The 16,121-nt window shown below is 60.4% G+C and overlaps 1 protein-coding gene across 2 annotated transcripts in view; it reads left to right on the top strand.

The window, feature by feature from the left end:
* DSCAML1 (DS cell adhesion molecule like 1) overlaps window positions 1-16,121 on the top strand; it is a 113,670-nt gene that overhangs the window by 72,408 nt on the left and 25,141 nt on the right. Inside the window, exons 4-11 of one of the 2 annotated variants that reach the window (XM_063355342.1) lie at window positions 5,338-5,484; window positions 6,708-6,986; window positions 7,825-8,100; window positions 8,673-8,969; window positions 10,892-11,164; window positions 14,250-14,528; window positions 14,814-14,933; window positions 15,043-15,219. In XM_063355342.1, the coding sequence (XP_063211412.1) occupies window positions 5,338-5,484; window positions 6,708-6,986; window positions 7,825-8,100; window positions 8,673-8,969; window positions 10,892-11,164; window positions 14,250-14,528; window positions 14,814-14,933; window positions 15,043-15,219 (1,848 nt within the window). Of the gene's footprint in view, window positions 1-5,337; window positions 5,485-6,707; window positions 6,987-7,824; window positions 8,101-8,672; window positions 8,970-10,891; window positions 11,165-14,249; window positions 14,529-14,813; window positions 14,934-15,042; window positions 15,220-16,121 lie in introns of those variants that run through there. The other variant, XM_063355343.1, reaches the window with a different exon arrangement.

The raw sequence follows: 16,121 nt of genomic DNA, 5'->3' as shown, positions 1-16,121 counted from the left end.
GCTGGAATCTGGCAGCTGCCGGCCGGAGGCTGTGGTTAACATCTCTCTCCAGCCGTTCGTGGAGGGTGTTTGTACACCCCGTGCCACCGGCTCTCTCCAGGCCATAAATCTGGTGGTCAGCGACAAACTTGACACTCAGGGAAAAAACCCACAGTGTTTCCTGTTGTATTTGTTGACTTGTCGCCAGCAGGCTGGGGTTCTGCCGGTAATTCTCTAACGTGTCGGGAGCTAATTCACCGGAAAAGCATCCGCTGCCGAGCTGCGGCTCTGCCGTGTGTGGGATGGGCTCTGCCAGGGGGAGCCAGGGGAGGGAAAGCCCCGTGCCTGGCTGATCCGAAGGGACGGAGGGCTCCTCCCGGCCCCGGGTCCCTGGGGTGCCCAGGAGAGGGGACCTGGCACCGCGGCTGCTGGGCAGTGCTGTGACAGGGAGGTGACAATGACATCCTCCTTTTAAACCTTTCCTGCTTTTTGCTTCTCTCTCTCTCTCTTTTTTGTTTCATCTCTCCCTCTCAGAAAAGCCATTTAAATGCAATTCCATTCTTAAAACCTCTCCCTCATGCATGCCTAATGAACGTCAGGCAGCGGCGCAGGCAAGGGGCCCGAGCAGGATCCAATCTCGCCTGGTGTCGACAAGTCATTTGGAAGAAGCCCTGGGAGCGCGCCCGGTTTTATTACAGCGTAATTAGAAATAAAATCTTGTTGCAAGAGGAGAATGAGAGATGGGTGTTAATCCTGTAACGGGAGGAGATGGAGCCGTGCTTATAAAGGAGATTAAGGCGGGGAGGCGGAAAGCCCGTCACGACTCCCCGACTTCCACCCCTCCTCTGCTGTTTCCCCCTCTCCGGCTCGGCAGCCTCCGGCAGCAGCAGGCGTGTGGCTGGCGTGCCTGCCCGCCGCTGGGAAAGGGCTCCTGTTGGGGCTGCCTTCCTTTCCGCATCTCTGGGTCTGCAGGGGGATGCTCCCGGCAAAGCCCCGGCACGCGGCACAGCCCGGGCTGCTGCGGACGCAGCTACCGCGGCTTCTGGGGGAGGAGGTTTTTTCTGGGGGCACGGTGCTCCCTTCAGGCGAAGGAGGAGGAGAGAGGGGGTCCCCGTGGTGCAAAGCCTGAGCCACGCGCTCGGCTGGCGTGGGCTGTCCTACAGCTGCCCACGGAGGCCGGAGGTGGGAAGGTTTGGCCGGGTGCGTGGTGGCTCGGCCACGCGGGAGGGATGCGCTGCCTTCCAAAGGCGACCGCCTTACGCCTCCCCCGGGACTCCCACTGCAGGCAAACATGTAAATAAATCTGTCAGATATCGTGTGACTCTTATTAAATTTGCATTGAGCTCCAGTGGCGGTTCCTCCTTTAACATCTCGGGGATGGGTGGATGGATCTTTTACCTGGCGCCCGGTCCAGGCCCCCTCTGCTTTGGGTATTAGCTGTGGCACCGGGCTGGGCTCAGCCTGCTGAGATGAAAGGCAGCTCTGGTGCGTGGCCACCGCTTGCCAGCCCCCTCCTCTGCCCTGTGTCCCCCATCCCAGCTGGGCACCGTGTCCCGGCACTTGGGCTGTCCTGGGGAGGGAGGTGCCTGCGATCCATCGGGCAGAGAGACGGGGTGAGCGGTGCCATGCGGTGCCATGCCCCAGGGTCGGGCAAGTGTTTTCCTGCTGTCTGGGTTTGCTGGCCCACCCCAGCTCGCTCCTCGTCCCCGGGGCGAGCCCCACACAGGGCTAAAGGCATCCTGGAGCAGCAGCAGCAGCAAAAAAGTGCCGTTACGGCAGCAGCGGAAAATCACAGGCTTCATTCTTTGGGGCTTCCCTCTCCGTGCTTTCCCCCCCCGGGAGGCGTTAGTCACTTTAAACGTGGCCAGAAATAGCACCAAACAGTTATTGGATTTGTCCGGGATGCCTTGGGATGCATATGCTCAAGTATGGCTAATTCATAAACGCTGGCACCTATTGATTCTCTAGCAGTTAAAATAGACTGCGTAAGGAAATATTGGCCTCAGAGTACCAAGGGAAAGTTATCTCATTAGTCTTATGAACTATAAAATGTGCTCCCTCCTGAAGCCCTGACCCCATTGTTTTTATAAATCTATATTGGATGGAGCGGTAGCTGGTAACCTGTATCGACTGCAATTTTTCTCTTGAAATGGGAAGGCCCCTGGGACTGCTGCTGGAGTTCCGTGGCCACCACAGGCAGAGGATTTCGGTGGCAGCGAGCGTGCGCTTGTCTGCGTGCGTGTATGCGGTGAGAGACCCTCCTAACGTTTGCCGGGCAGGAGAAGTCCCCCTCTCGCCCTTGTGCTTTTCCCTGGGCGAGGGACAAGCCGGTGGGGCTCCTGGCCGCCCTGCTCCTCTCTCGCAGGGGTGGGCGAGAGGGACGCCGGGGGCTTTGGGGCATTTCCAAAGGCTCAGGTCTAGCTGGAAGAGTTATTAGAGGCACATCACTCCAGCCTGGCCACGGATGTACTTAATTCTTTGCTTCCCATAAAGCTTTTCCACCTCCTGGCAGGCAGAAAGATCTGATTTTATTCGGCGACCTTCGACGTTAATCTCGCTGGCAAACTCGGCAGTAAGTCACGTCGGTGAGGTCTCTGTTGGAGCTGTTTACATCAGTTGCTGCCCTGCATGTCTCCCTTGGACCAGTGTAACGCTCCTCGATGGAGTTATTTTTTCTGGGTGGGAAAAAAGAAAAAGAATACGGGTGCTGTGCTGTCAGGTTGTAGACATTATATTTAATGGAACGGTATCTTTAAAGCCATGGCTTGCAAGGGGGCAGATGGATTGCGGGGTAGAGAGGTGGATACTAAAACCTGCGGATTTTCTGCCTGTGCCTGTCTCTGGGGCTGCTGCTCTGGCTCGAGCCCCGGCTCGGGGGCTTCATCTTGGGTGCGTGGGCTGTGACGTCTGGGGAGCTCCAGCGCGCTGTGGGGGCCGCGGGCAGCCCCGGGCAGGGCTGGGTTTGCCCTCCCGCTCAGCGATGCTCCCACGTGTCACTGTCCCTGTCACCTCCTGCCATCCGGGAGGTCCGCTGGCTCCTTGCGCATCGCTCCAGCTCTCGCAGGGCTTTGTTTCCAGAGGAGGAGCACGGTGGGTCCGCAAACGGGGCTGCGGTTCGCCATGCACGGACGCGTGCCTGTGTGCCAGCATGTGTGTGTGTGGGGGGGGCAGTTGGGGCTGCCAGCACTTTGTGAAATACAGCCCCCCCGTTACCATGGAAACCAGCTCCCCCCGTCTCAAATTCCAGTGCAGCCAATGTTGTTCGCTTACTGGTTTGATGGGAGATGAAAAATTAATGGTTGATTTGCATGTTATTTCAGTGCGCTTGCGGGGCTGCTCCCTCCCCCCACCCGCCCCCCTTCCCTTTTACGGAGGTTTGTACGAATCTCTCGACGCCTCCGATCGGCGGCGCGGAGCGGCTGCTCCCAGTCGCGTACTGGTGCCGCTGCACTGGGGGTGCCGCTGCACTGGGGGTGCCGCGCTGTGCCGTCGAGGCACGACCGCCCCGGAGGTTTTGGCTGGGGAGCCCCTGACCCCTCTGAGCAGGGACGGGGGCGTGGGATGCTGTGGCGGGGTGGAAGCTCACGGGGGATGTGGGGACGGCCACCCCGGTGCCCGTGGCACACCGCAGCGCTCGTGCTCCCGCTGCGTCCAGGGAGAATCTGCCCGGGGCTGCCAGCCCGGCGGCTGCCTGTGCCTCCTGTTAACCGCAGCCAGGTTCGCATTTTATTAAGGTTGCTATTTCTTTGCCGTTTAGAGTCCCTAATACTCTCATATCAAGCAATTAGAGTCAAATGTGCACATGTAGCTAAGCCGCAGCTGGAAGGGGGGAGTGCCAGCAGAGCTCCGGGCTGGCATCGCCCTGGCTCCTGCCGGGGATGCGCTCCGGGGGAGTGCATCTCCTTCCCCGGGAGAAGAGCGCTGGTTTCTGCCAGCCTGTGGCCTCAAGCGCTTGCAGGGAGAGGGTTCTGTGCTCCTGCCCCGGCTGGGCAGAGCCAGGCCGCTCTCTTCTGCCTTTAGGTCCCAGATTCTCCCCGTGTTTCTCCTGCTCTTACGGGTTCAACCATGGCGCTTTCCTCCACCTAAACTGAGCATATCCAGGTGCTTGCAAAAGGTGCTGGAAGAAAAAACAGTCGATTCTCCCCAGCGACTTGGTCCTGGTTTGCCAAGCATGGTGCAGGACTTGAAGGGGTCGTTTGCAGACGTTGCTGATTTGAAGACTAGGTTTAAAGGTTTCAAGTCTGACCCTTGAGCTCTATTAATTACCTTCTGCTTCTCTGCGCTTGCCGTGTTTGGCAGGGGGTGGTTTGGCTGGCAAACGTGGTGCAGCCGAGCAGATGGACCGCCCCGTCCCAGCTGAGGCTCGGTGGTGGCTGGTGCTGGAATAAACCCCAAGGGACCCCCAGAACCCGGGGTCAGAGGCTTGCTGTCTCTGTCAGCGCTGGCACTGGGCAGGAGATCTCTCCGGTGCCACCGCTTACCCTGCTCTCCACGTAGCCGCTAAATTGGGCCACAGCGCAGGTCTTTCGAAGTTAATTACTCTTAATATTCATGATGAATTATAGGGGAAGGCTTCATGAGCGAGTTGAAAACTTCTTTCCCGGCATGCTCTGGTGTGCGCCAGGCTCCAAAACCTGCTGGCTGGAGGGGGCTGCTCCGGCAGCGCTGCCGGGGCTGTGCTGCCCTGCCTGCTCGCCTGCCATCCTCCCCCAGCGCTCCAATGGCAGCTCCGGCCCTTATTTGTTTTCGCATGCTTCTCAGTAAGTTAAGCTAATTATTAACTCAGCGGGACGGATTCACTTTTTTAATTGCCGTGTTGCTATGCAGCGCGTGGCGATGCGGTGGAGCATTGTGCTGGCGGAGCGTTGTGCCATGTGCTCTCCTCACCCACCGTGGCCACCGTGTCACTGCCACTCGGTGGCCAGCCCAGAGCCCGTACCGTGGGGCAGGGAGAGGAGAGGGCTGCGGGAGGCTGCCTCGGCTGAATCCCCCAAATCTGACCCCAGGGAGCGCAGGTGCCTGTAGGGACACCCCGAGCCCATCTTTGTGCCTGGGCAGGTGTGTTTGCCGCAGGGTGAGTGCTGCCGCCGAGGGAGGTGGGCTGCTCTTGCACACAGGAGGCTGCTAAGGCAAGTGCTGCTGCTTGCGCGTTTTGGCTGGACTTCACCAGTCTGCCTGAAACTTCGTCCCCTAAAGGTGAAGCCAGAGGCTGCACCCCAGTGCTGTCGGGGTGCCCAAGGCTCCAGTTCCCTGCCTTGAGTGCAGGGGCTTTGCCTGACCCAGGTGCTCAGAGCCTGGGAGATGACGCGCTGGGTCGGGGCTGGCTCTCTCACCCTTCTCCTCCCTTTGTGTCTCCAGAAAATAGGTTTTTTATTACTTCTTATGGAGGTTTGTACATATCGGACGTGCAGAAGGAAGATGCCTTGTCCACCTACAGGTGTATCACCAAGCACAAGTACAGCGGGGAGACGCGGCAGAGCAACGGAGCCAGGCTCTCGGTCTCAGGTGAGTGCGCGACCCCTGGTGATGCTGGCGGGGGGGACCCCTGTCCTGAAGGGCCTGGGGGGCTCCTCTATCCAGCCCTGCCTGCATGCCCGCTGCTCTGCCTGCCCTTGGTGGTGCAGCAGGGAGCAATGGCATCGCTACCTCCGGTCCCCGCAGCGAGAGGACATCCCGATGCGGGGGTGGGAGGTCCCGTTGGGGCTGCACAGGGGGTTCGTGCTGCCTGGCGTGTGCCCCCGGGCCCGCAGCCCCCCCCGGTGCTGGCTGCGGCAGGCGGCAGTGCTGCGCAGCACCCCGAGCGAGGGGCGATGGGGCGCGAGGCGATGCGATGCGACAGCCCGCGATGTGAGCAGCCTGACGCGATGTGACGAACATGCAAGCGATACTGCAGCGGAGGCAGCGCAGTCCGTAGTGCCGGGTGTCTCGGGGCGCTGCCGACTCCGCTGACTGCCCAAATTACTCTGCTCAGGAGGGAGTTCGTCCGACTCCCAGCCACGTCGCCGTGCCCGCTTTCTGCCATATGCTTTTTCTGTCCTTGGGTGCGTAGGCTGGGGCTCCCGCGCTGGCTCTTCGAATTAACCCCACAGAGGGTAGGGAAGGGGTTTGGGACGGCCAGGCTGGCACTTGCCTGACCTTGCCCCAGCCTCTTAGAGACCTGCGGGTCCCTTGTCCCACCCGTGGCTGTCCCGCTGCATGGCCCCTGAGGAGCACCGGCAGCCACCGCGTGTATCATCCCCTCTCCGTGGGCATTTGGTCTGGCTTGGTCCCCTCCTGGTCACTGTCATTATTTACACGTCACGGCGTTTTACTTCTGCTTGGGAGTAATGAAAGAGGTTTCTTTCCCCTGGAATTTAATTTCACGCCTGAGATTTGGTGATTAATTTTCTCCTTTCCTAGCTGCCTGATGGGCCCCTTTGCTTGTAAATTTTGAAATGTGCCACAGAATTTGTGTATTTTGCACCAATTAGGTGTCACCTTGAGTAATTCCTCCGGTGCTGAGTTTATTCATCCCGTCAGCTAGTGAGATGCCTTTTTCCCTCCCCACGAGCCTGCTGCCCTGGCCCCATGCCCAGCGGAGGATAGGGCTGGTGTCCTGCGCTCCTGCCCAGCAGAGCCACTGGCTCACAGGGAGACGCGCTCTCCCGGCCGATGTCGAGGGGACACGGTGGGGAGAAGCCTTGCCACCTCCTCTTCACCCTGTGAGCCCATTTCCTTTCCGAACCCAGACCCAGCGGAGTCCATCCCCACGATGCTAGACAGCTTCCAGTCCAGGGAGGTGAAGGCTGGCCGGCTGGTGGAGCTGCCCTGCATCGCCTCGGGCTACCCCAACCCGGCCGTCCGGTGGATCAAGGACGGGCGCCCGCTCCCCGCCGACAGCCGCTGGAGCAAGCGCATCACGGGCCTGACCATCAGCGACCTGCGCGTGGAGGACAGCGGGACCTACATCTGCGAGGTGACCAACACCTTCGGGTCTGCAGAGGTCACGGGGACCCTCACGGTCATAGGTGAGAGCCGGCGGGGATGCTTCAGTCCTGCCGCCTTCTTAAAGATAAAGCCTTAAAGGTTTTATACAGCCGTATAAATTACAAGCCCTGTATTTCGGCGTGGCATGTGGCATGCTGGAAGCCGCTGTCTTGCGTCGCAGCGTGTCTGATGTGGTGCTCCGAACGCTTGCGGAAGGTTTATCGTGCTGCAGTGGCGCACCCGCAGACATCCTCTGATTTACCGCTTCAGTCGGGCAGGGAGAGGGGCCTCGGGAAAACTCAGAGTGATGCCGGGGGATGTAAATTGCTGGATGGCGACATCGGTTTTATGTTAGGTGCCGCTGCACTTTGTTTGGTTGATTTTTATAAAATAAGCTCCAACCAAACAGTAAATGCTATCCAGGCAGGCCATGTATTTATTATGTGCTTTGTTCCTGGGGGTTCCTCCTGCCACCGGCATCCCGGCGGTGCCAGCGCTGGCACATGCCATGGCTACCTTACCTGGAGCAGCACCATGGGGAGTACAGCACTGCCCGGGCACTGGCAGCCTGCTGGGAGCCGCCCTCCATGTCCCAAGTGCTGTCCCTCAGCACACCGGCCACGTCACCCGCTGCGATGGCTTCTCCCAGCCGTCCTGCTGCCTCCCCAACAGTGCCGGCACCCCTGCTGGAGGCTCAGGGCTGATGTCAAAAGCAGGGGATGTCAGCAGGGAGGGTGGCAGGGGGCCACCGCCTTATTGTGCAGTGACATTTTATGTGTAGTCGCACTGGTGATAGCAGAGCAGGAAAGGCAGAGAGAGGATGGTGGTGCCGAGATGGCGCCGCCAACGCCTCGCCCACTCTCGCCCTTTCTCGCACAGACCCTCTGCGTGTGACCCTCACACCAAAGAAGCTCAAGACGGGCATCGGCAGCACCGTCATCCTCTCTTGTGCCCTCAGCGGGTCCCCCGAGTACATCATCCGCTGGTACCGCAACACGGACCTGGTGGTGGTGGATGACTACATCTCCATCCGGGGCATCAGCAACGAGACCCTCCTCATCACGGCCGCGCAGAAGAGCCACTCCGGGGCCTACCAGTGCTTTGCCACCCGCAAGTCCCAGACGGCACAGGACTTCTCCATCATCACGCTGGAGGGTGAGCTGGCTTCTTGGGGCGGGGGCTTTTCTCTGCCCCTCACCGAGCTGCCGCATCCCTGGGCCACGCCGGGATGCTTCGTGCATGGCTGGAGAGCAGTGAGACCCGGAGGGGTGGGGGTTCCTGGGGCCACGCTGCTCACACCCTGCTGCCTGGCTCTGTGGGTCATCCACAAACGGCTCAGGGACGCAGCATGGCCAGGACAGGGGGAAGGACCAAAGTAAGGGGTGACTTGCCCATCCCCAGCCTCTGGACCGAGACGCTGCCTCTCGCCAGGCGTCCCCTCCCCAGTCCTCGTGAGCTGGTGTAGACGCAGGTTGCTGGATGTTTGGGCCAGGGATGGGCACCCTGAGCCTGGTGTTCCCTTGAGCCAGCGCCTGTATGGACCCACAAGCCCCCTCGCCCCCTCTCAGCATCCCCTCGCTGCAGGGATGCAGGAACGGCTGGGTGCCTGTTGCCGATGGGGGTTCCCACCCCAGGCGGGGGCTCACAGCCGTCCCACCAGCGGGTGGGTGACTGCCGCTGCCTGTGGCTGCCGCTCCCTGACCCCCCTCCCCCTGGGTGCCCCCCAGATGGGACCCCCCGCATCGTCTCCTCCTTCAGCGAGAAGGTGGTCAACCCCGGGGAGCAGTTCTCCCTGATGTGTGCCGCCAAGGGGGCCCCCCCGCCAACCGTCACCTGGGCGCTGGACGACGAGCCCATCCCGCGGGACAGCGGGCACCGCACCAACCAGTACACCATGTCGGACGGCACCACCATCAGCCACATGAACGTGACGAGCCCGCAGATCAAGGACGGCGGCGTGTACCGGTGCACCGCGCGGAACTCGGTGGGCAGCGCCGAATACCAAGCGCGAATAAACGTAAGAGGTGCCTGTCTACTTTTAAATATCAGAATAGGACTTTAACTGGGCTTTTGGTTGTGTTCTGTTCCCCGGCCGAGCGCTCCTCCTCGCCTCCCCCTCTCCTCTCCCTGGCCGTGCGGGTCTCCCTGGCTGCCCCGACCCCATTCCCCGAGCTCCCCGCTCGCTCCCACCCGCAGGGCTGAGCCTCCCCGCCGTTTAGAGTGGCGAGCTGAAGGAAGCGCGAAGCAATCCTGCAGCCTCGGAGAGCTGGCGCTCGGCTTTGCAGGGGTCTCTCCCTGTCGGGGTGGCTCTCGCCCCACCGAGCCCCCGCCTCAGGGTCGGCAAACACCTCCCCGAGGGACCCCACGCAGGGAAGGTGGTGGCGGGCACCGGAGCATCCCGGGTCTCCCGTGCCCCCCAAGCACTCCCCGGTCCCGGCTCCCCGGCAGCGAATGCGCCCGCCGGCACAGGGATCTACATGACAAACGATGATGAGGCAGCACGTGAAATCGTGGAAAATGAGCTTTGATTTGTCATGTCTGTGTTTTCTTTGTCTGCTAAAAGCCATGGCCGCGTTAATCACCGTGTTATTACGGCTGGAGCGTGTTGCACGGTGCGTTCCAGGGAGCGCTCTCAGGCACAGGGTACGGTATTAGACCCTGCCCATTAATAATCACCAATTAAAGCTTCCAGGCTTACAGGTGGGAGCAAGGCAGAGACAAGGTAGCATTTATTTGTCTGCTGAGAAAGAGGGTTGAAGGGCTGCGTTTGTCTGTGTCTCAGGTTTGAAATGGATCTAGTGGCTTTTTGGCTGCGATCCCGGGAGAGTCTGAATTTTGCTGCCGTTTACTATTGAATTTGGAGCAAGTTCATCCCTCAGCCATGAGAAGCCAGAGCAGCGTTTTCAACGAGGACGTTCCCTTGTCTCCCTTTCCCCCCTCTCTCAGCTCTTGACGGGCTGTCACTAGATAAGATTCAGGCTTTTTTTTCCCCTGGAATGGAGGGAGTCCCTCAGACAGGCCCAAGAGACGGTTACACAGCGAGATGTTAATTTCTTTTTTCCTGCTCCTTTTCTAAATGTGTCCCAGCACGAGAAAGACCATCCATCAGCTTATCCTGAGCGTCTGTTAGGCTGTTATCCTGCTACGTCCTTAGGACGAGGAGTCAAGATAGAGTTAATCTTTAGATTAGTTTGCTATTTTATGCAGCGGCTGGCTGGGAGAACAATCGAATTATTGATGCATGAAATCTCTTGTTGAAATACTCACCTGCGGCGTTCTCCCAGTCCTTAAGCCAGCGCGAACTGGTGACTCTCGGGCTTTTTGGCCATACTTGGGTTGCCAGCGGGAGGCTCAGAAAGGCGTGCTTTAGCAGAGGTGAAATATGTTTGCCGATGGAAGCCAGGTTCTTGTAGCATCTCTCATTGAGGATATTCGGCGCAGTTCAGCTTCCTGCTGAGAGCGCGGCTGTGGGGGACGCTCCCCGTCTCTCCTGCGGCCCCTGTGGCCAGAGGCGCTGCTGGAGGAGCCGTGGTGGGGCTGCGCCGGGCGGCCGCGGCTCCATTGCAGAGTCACACTGTGCTCCCAGCCCCTGTCCCCCCTCCTCCGAGGAGCAGCAGCAGCGACGTCTGCGGCCTCGGCTCCCCCAGCGCTGAAGCTGCCCCTGCAAAACAGGGGTGGGATTTGCCCCTGCTCGTAGCTGCGCTCTTGTAGGCGTGTGCGAGTGGCTCTGGCTGGAGGTTGCAGCCCATGAGCGGCTTTCTCCATCTGCGCCCAGAGAGGAGCCCTCTCCTCCTTTGCTCCTCACCCAGAACCAGGCTGGGTCCCAACCGTTCTGGTTACCTCCTTTGCCTGTGAAGCTCGCTCTGAAACAGCAGCAGATCTGCATGCAACCAAGCTGCCCTTCGGAATTAACCTAGCCTGCCTCTTCCTTCCTCCCGCTATGTAGGTCCCCCGAGCATCCGAGCGATGAAGAACATAACAGCCGTAGCGGGTAGGGACACTTTCATCAACTGCAGGGTGATCGGGTACCCATATTACTCCATCAAGTGGTACAAGGACTCTTTGCTGCTGCCCGATAACCACCGCCAAGTGGTCTTTGAGAACGGGACTCTTAAGCTGATGGACGTCCAGAAAGGCATGGATGAAGGAGAATATCTGTGCAGCGTGCTGATCCAGCCCCAGCTCTCCATCAGCCAGAGCGTCCACGTCACGGTGAAAGGTAAGCGGGTGGAGAGGCTTTCCCTGGATCAGACGGAGAGGCCGCCCAGGTCGTGCTGGGGACATCTCTGTGCGGGACGGAGGCAGGGAAGCGTCGCACAGGGGACTCGCAGCCGGGCACTGGCCGTGCTCCCCAGACGCTGCACCCATGGGAGCTCGGCTCCCACCACAGCAGCCCTCGGGAGCTGGCTCGGCTCCTGCCGGCGTGGCTACCTGGTCCTGCCTGCGCGCCGGCAGCTGCCCCGAGCCATGCGTATCCATTTCCCCTTACAAGCGGTGGAGCAAGGATTTACGGTGTAAACATAGCGTATTAAAACATCTAACCTTTGCTCGGATCACCTTCACCGATGTTTTTCTGTGTGTGTTAGCTTTTAAAAAAATAATACTCTCGGTCTTCCGAGCGCACGGAACATCTTAAAAGCTTCTCCAGGCCATCAATTATTCAGCCCCATTGAGGGAGCTATCAGTCCTAATGAATTGAGCCGGATGCATTCCCTCCCAGTGACTCGCTGAGATTGCGCCGTGCCTGTGCGGTGCTCCCGTATCTCCCCTCCTCAGAGTTGTCGGGTCGGCGCCGCCCGTCGCCAGCGCAGTGTTTGCAGTAAATCATGTAGACACACACAGCCGCGCTGGGGAAGCAGCCGGCCAATTGCCTTTCTCTGTCTCACCCAGCAGGGTATTTATGGACTGGATTTTACTCTGATCCCCCTCCCTCCCCTCCCATCCACCACTTTCTTATTAGGAATCAGGTTAGCAAGAGAGTGCACCGAGCTGATTATAGATGCCACCACTTGATTAGCTAATGCTCTTCTCCAAGGCTTTGCAAAGGGAAGAGCAGGCTGCGGATAACCTGTCGAAGGGCGGTGCGGGGAGGACTTCTCTCCCCTGGGGTCTGCAGCGCAGGGCACGGCCAGCCCTGCTCTCCTCGCCTTATCCAAAATCCCCATCTATGTGGGAGCCCCAGGGCTCGGATAGAGGCCAGAGTTGAGTAAATGCTGGTCTTCTCCTGGGATGAATGGGACAGGCAGGGCTGGTGCGGAGAGAGCACCCGTAGGAATGTACGCGAGTCCAGTTAAATAATGACATTCACTTTTTGTCAGTCACTGGGAGGTGCCGTCGGAGGATGCAGGATGCTGAGGTTCAGCCGAGGATCCATATATTCTGGGAAGCAACCGCTAGCGAACCCTTCTGAGCCGGGATTTACTGCTGTGATTAGTGGCCGGTGACAGGCTGGGGAAGGCGAGCGGGTGGAAGCGCCGTGCGGGCCGGCGGCACGGGCTCTGCCGCGGCCAGACGTCTTCATTCTGCCAGCAGTGTGGCTGCTGGAGATTTACACCCAGCCCCGCTTGCTGGCTTCCTTATTTGCTCCAGCCATCAGATAAAAGGGCCAGGTAAAAGAATTGCGAAGGCCCTAGAAGAGAGCGGGAGGTAGCTCCGTGGAGCAGAGTGCATAAATATAAGAGAGGGGAGCACGGGACGGCGTGGAGCACCGTAAAGCTTTTATTGCCACAAGTGCCTGGCGACCACGTTAAGTGCCACGAGTGAGTTATGCAAGTCTTTCCGAGCGTGTGGCAATAAAAGCTTTACAGCTCCCCTCCGGCGCCGCTCCCCCGGGAGCGGGGATGTGCGGGCTGCCCGCAGCCCTGCCGGCGAGGCATCGCCCCCGCCATGCTCCCCATCTCGCGTTGAGGGGAGCTCCCGCCTGGGTTTAGTTGCTGCTGCTGCTTATCCTGGGGACCTCAGGTCCCCCAGGTCCCAGCTTCAAACCGCCCTGCTCCTTAGGGCTGCTGCGGCTGCCCGGCGATGCTGCTGGGGCATCTTCTCCGCACTCCCCCGGCAGCACGATCCGAGGTGCCCTGGCAGCTCGTTATTCCTGCAAACGCCTTTGAACGTTTCGATTAATCGGGTGTGGGTTTCATGCCATCCTGGGGCTCTGGCACAGCTCTGCTCGGGTGACAGCGGCGATTCGGGGAGCGCAAAGGCGCTGCAAGCCCCGGAGAGAGGAGGGTGGCAGCAGGCCGTGAGCTGGGCAGAGAGCGGCTGCAGTCGTGGGGAGCGGGAGCGGGGAGAGCTCTTCTGCCGGAGGAGCTGGTCCTTCTCCTGCCAGCTGCGGAGCGGCCGGGGGGGCGTGTTTGGAGAGGCAGGGACGGATCCACAAGCCCGTCCCCGCTCTGCAATAGACTGCAGTGCATTCCCAATTAATTATTCATTAATTATGGAAAACAGGCAGCGCTTGGCTCCATGGCTCCAGCCGTTTGAGCCACATCACTGTAGCCAGCGAAGGGGCAGGCCAGGTGTGCCTGCGCCCCTCTGCCTGCCGGCAGCCCGGGGGGGCGGCAAGCAGCCCCCTGCTTGCCCCCGGAGCTGCCCGACGGAGGGACAAGGACCTGGCACAGAGACCTTGGCGATGGAGATGGGGGGGAGATGGGAGCCCAGGGACCCGCGTGGTGCTGCGGGGAGCCGCTCCCGCGCCCATACCAGAGGGCAGCTTATTTCTGCCGAGGGGACAATTGGCAGCCTGCTAATTTAATTATGGAGACTGCGGAAAGAGGATCTCATCTACCAGGTGCTGAGCCTTGTTAAGCTAATTGTCTCCCTCCCTCCGCTTTCTTCCCCCTCCCACATTGCCAGAGATGCTGCGGTTGCCTAATTAAGTTATCAGAAAGATAATGGCTGGTTCTGAATCCGGTGCCTTTAAGAAAAGCATCCATCTAATAATTGCTTTTCTGTGAGCAGATAAATGCTGAGGTGGAATTTCGGCTGGTGTGAAGAGGGGGTCGGCCAGGGCTTTCCCCAGAGCAGGGCCCGCTCTGCTGGGGAGGTCGGCGTTTCTCTGTCCCACTCTTAGCGCAATGGCCCTGCCAGCTGGGGGACATCTTCCCACTGTCCTCCGCTCGGCAGCACCTTCCCCTCTCCCCGGCTGTGTTCCTGGTGGAAACAAAAGCCTGCCTGGGTTCCTGGGCAGCTAATCGGGGCTGCTTCTCCTCCTGGGACATCTCCCCCGAGTCCCGCTGTGGCCCGTCCCTCCTGGAGGAAGGCTGTTCCCGGACGGGCTCTCCAGCAAGCTCTGCCTCTCCCCTCCACAGTCCCTCCGCTGATCCAGCCCTTCGAGTTCCCGCCAGCCTCCATCGGGCAGCTCCTCTACATCCCCTGCGTGGTCTCCTCCGGGGACATGCCCATCCACATCACCTGGAGGAAGGACGGGCACGTCATCCTCTCCGGCTCTGGGGTCACCATTGAGAGCAAGGAGTTCATGAGCTCCCTGCAGATCTCCAGCGTCTCCCTCAAGCACAACGGCAACTACACCTGCATCGCCAGCAACGACGCTGCCACGGTCAGCCGGGAGCGGCAGCTCATCGTGCGGGGTGAGTGCCATGCGCGCAGCCCGGCCCGCTCCCCCATGCTGGCACCGCGCTGGGCTCGGGAGGGTGGATGGTGACGGAGGGAAGCACGGCAGGGAGCAGAGACGAGTTACGAGGCTGGAGGGAGATACCGTTGTCCTCTGGTCGAAGGAGCGGCGCCGAAGCAGGCGGGGAGGGTGAGGAGCGGGGCTGAGCAGAGCAGCCACGTGCCCGCAGGCAGGGAGGAGGTGCAAGGAGCCGATGGGGGTTTTTTACTCCAGTGTCCGTCTTTTCTCTCAAATTCCTCAGTGCCTCCTCGTTTTGTGGTCCAACCCAACAACCAAGATGGCATTTATGGTAAAGCCGGGGTGCTGAACTGCTCCGTTGATGGGTACCCGCCTCCGAAAGTCATGTGGAAACACGCCAAAGGTAGGGGTGAGAGACAGCAGGGCTTGGGACAGGGGAGAGTCCCCTTTCGGCACGGCCACCCCAGCCCCGAGCCTCAGGAGCGTTGGCTGAGCCCCGTGTCCCCTCCTAGGAAGCGGCAACCCCCAGCAGTACCACCCCATACCCCTCACGGGCCGCATCCAGATCCTGCCCAACAGCTCCCTCCTCATCCGCCACGTGCTGGAGGAGGACATCGGCTACTACCTCTGCCAGGCCAGCAACGGGGTGGGCACCGACATCAGCAAGTCCATGTTTCTCACCGTGAAGAGTAAGTAGCCGGGGCCGCGCCGCGGTGGCGAGGGGTGGGTGGGTACTTGTCAGCAGAGCCTGGTCCGGCATGGTCCCCTGCTCCGTGCCGAGGGTCCCCACCGCACCAGCCTGGCTCTACCTTCGGCACCGCGCATCCCCCCATCCATGGGCAGGGCATGGGGGAGGGCATTGATTCCCCCCCTCCAGGGAACAGCTTCCCTTCTGCGATTAAACACGCTTTGTCCTGAGCCAAACCGAGCAATCAATCTACGTCGTACAGGAGGAAAGGAAATAGCTGGGCTAATTTGCCAGGGATGGGCCGGGAAGTGTTGTTAGACACCGTGTTTGACCTGCGCTTATTATTGGATTCCTCTCCCGTTGCTATCAGCAGAATACATAATCTCCAGCTCCTCTGTATTTATTTTGATTGTTGCTGCCGTGAGCGCTCAAACCTCAAAAAGGAGGTGGTGGAGGGGGGACCAGCCCGGCCGGGTTCGCTCCTGCGGCAGCTCCTGCGTGTCTGCGGAGCTGAGCAGGGCTAAACTCTGCCCTGCTGGCGCCATGGCGGGGGTGGGCCGTGGCAGCCACCACCGACCACCCTGGTTGTCCCCCGGGCAGGGTGCTGCCGGGCAGAGGGGATGCGCAGCCCTCCCCGGGCACCCTTGTATGCGGGCGAGGGTCTTGTACGTGGGGAATCGCCCAGGACGAGGCACGGAGAGAGCGGCTCTGGCTCGGGCAGCCCCTCGCTGCCCCCCTCCCCAGCCGAGCACCCGATGCGCCGGCACCCACAGGCGTTTCTCTCGGGGCTTCTCCCCTCCCCAGCCAGCCCCTGCGTCCCTGGGTTTCTGCTCCCCTCCCTGTCAGCGGTTTAATTGATCCCGCCAACTGATGAATCGCAACGAGCGACTTCAAACGACGCAC

Source organism: Chroicocephalus ridibundus, chromosome 18, assembly GCF_963924245.1.
Source record: "Chroicocephalus ridibundus chromosome 18, bChrRid1.1, whole genome shotgun sequence".
NCBI classification, from domain to species: Eukaryota; Metazoa; Chordata; class Aves; order Charadriiformes; family Laridae; genus Chroicocephalus; species Chroicocephalus ridibundus.
The sequence above is the reverse complement of the archived record's forward strand: the minus strand, read 5'-3'. Positions and strand labels throughout refer to the sequence as shown.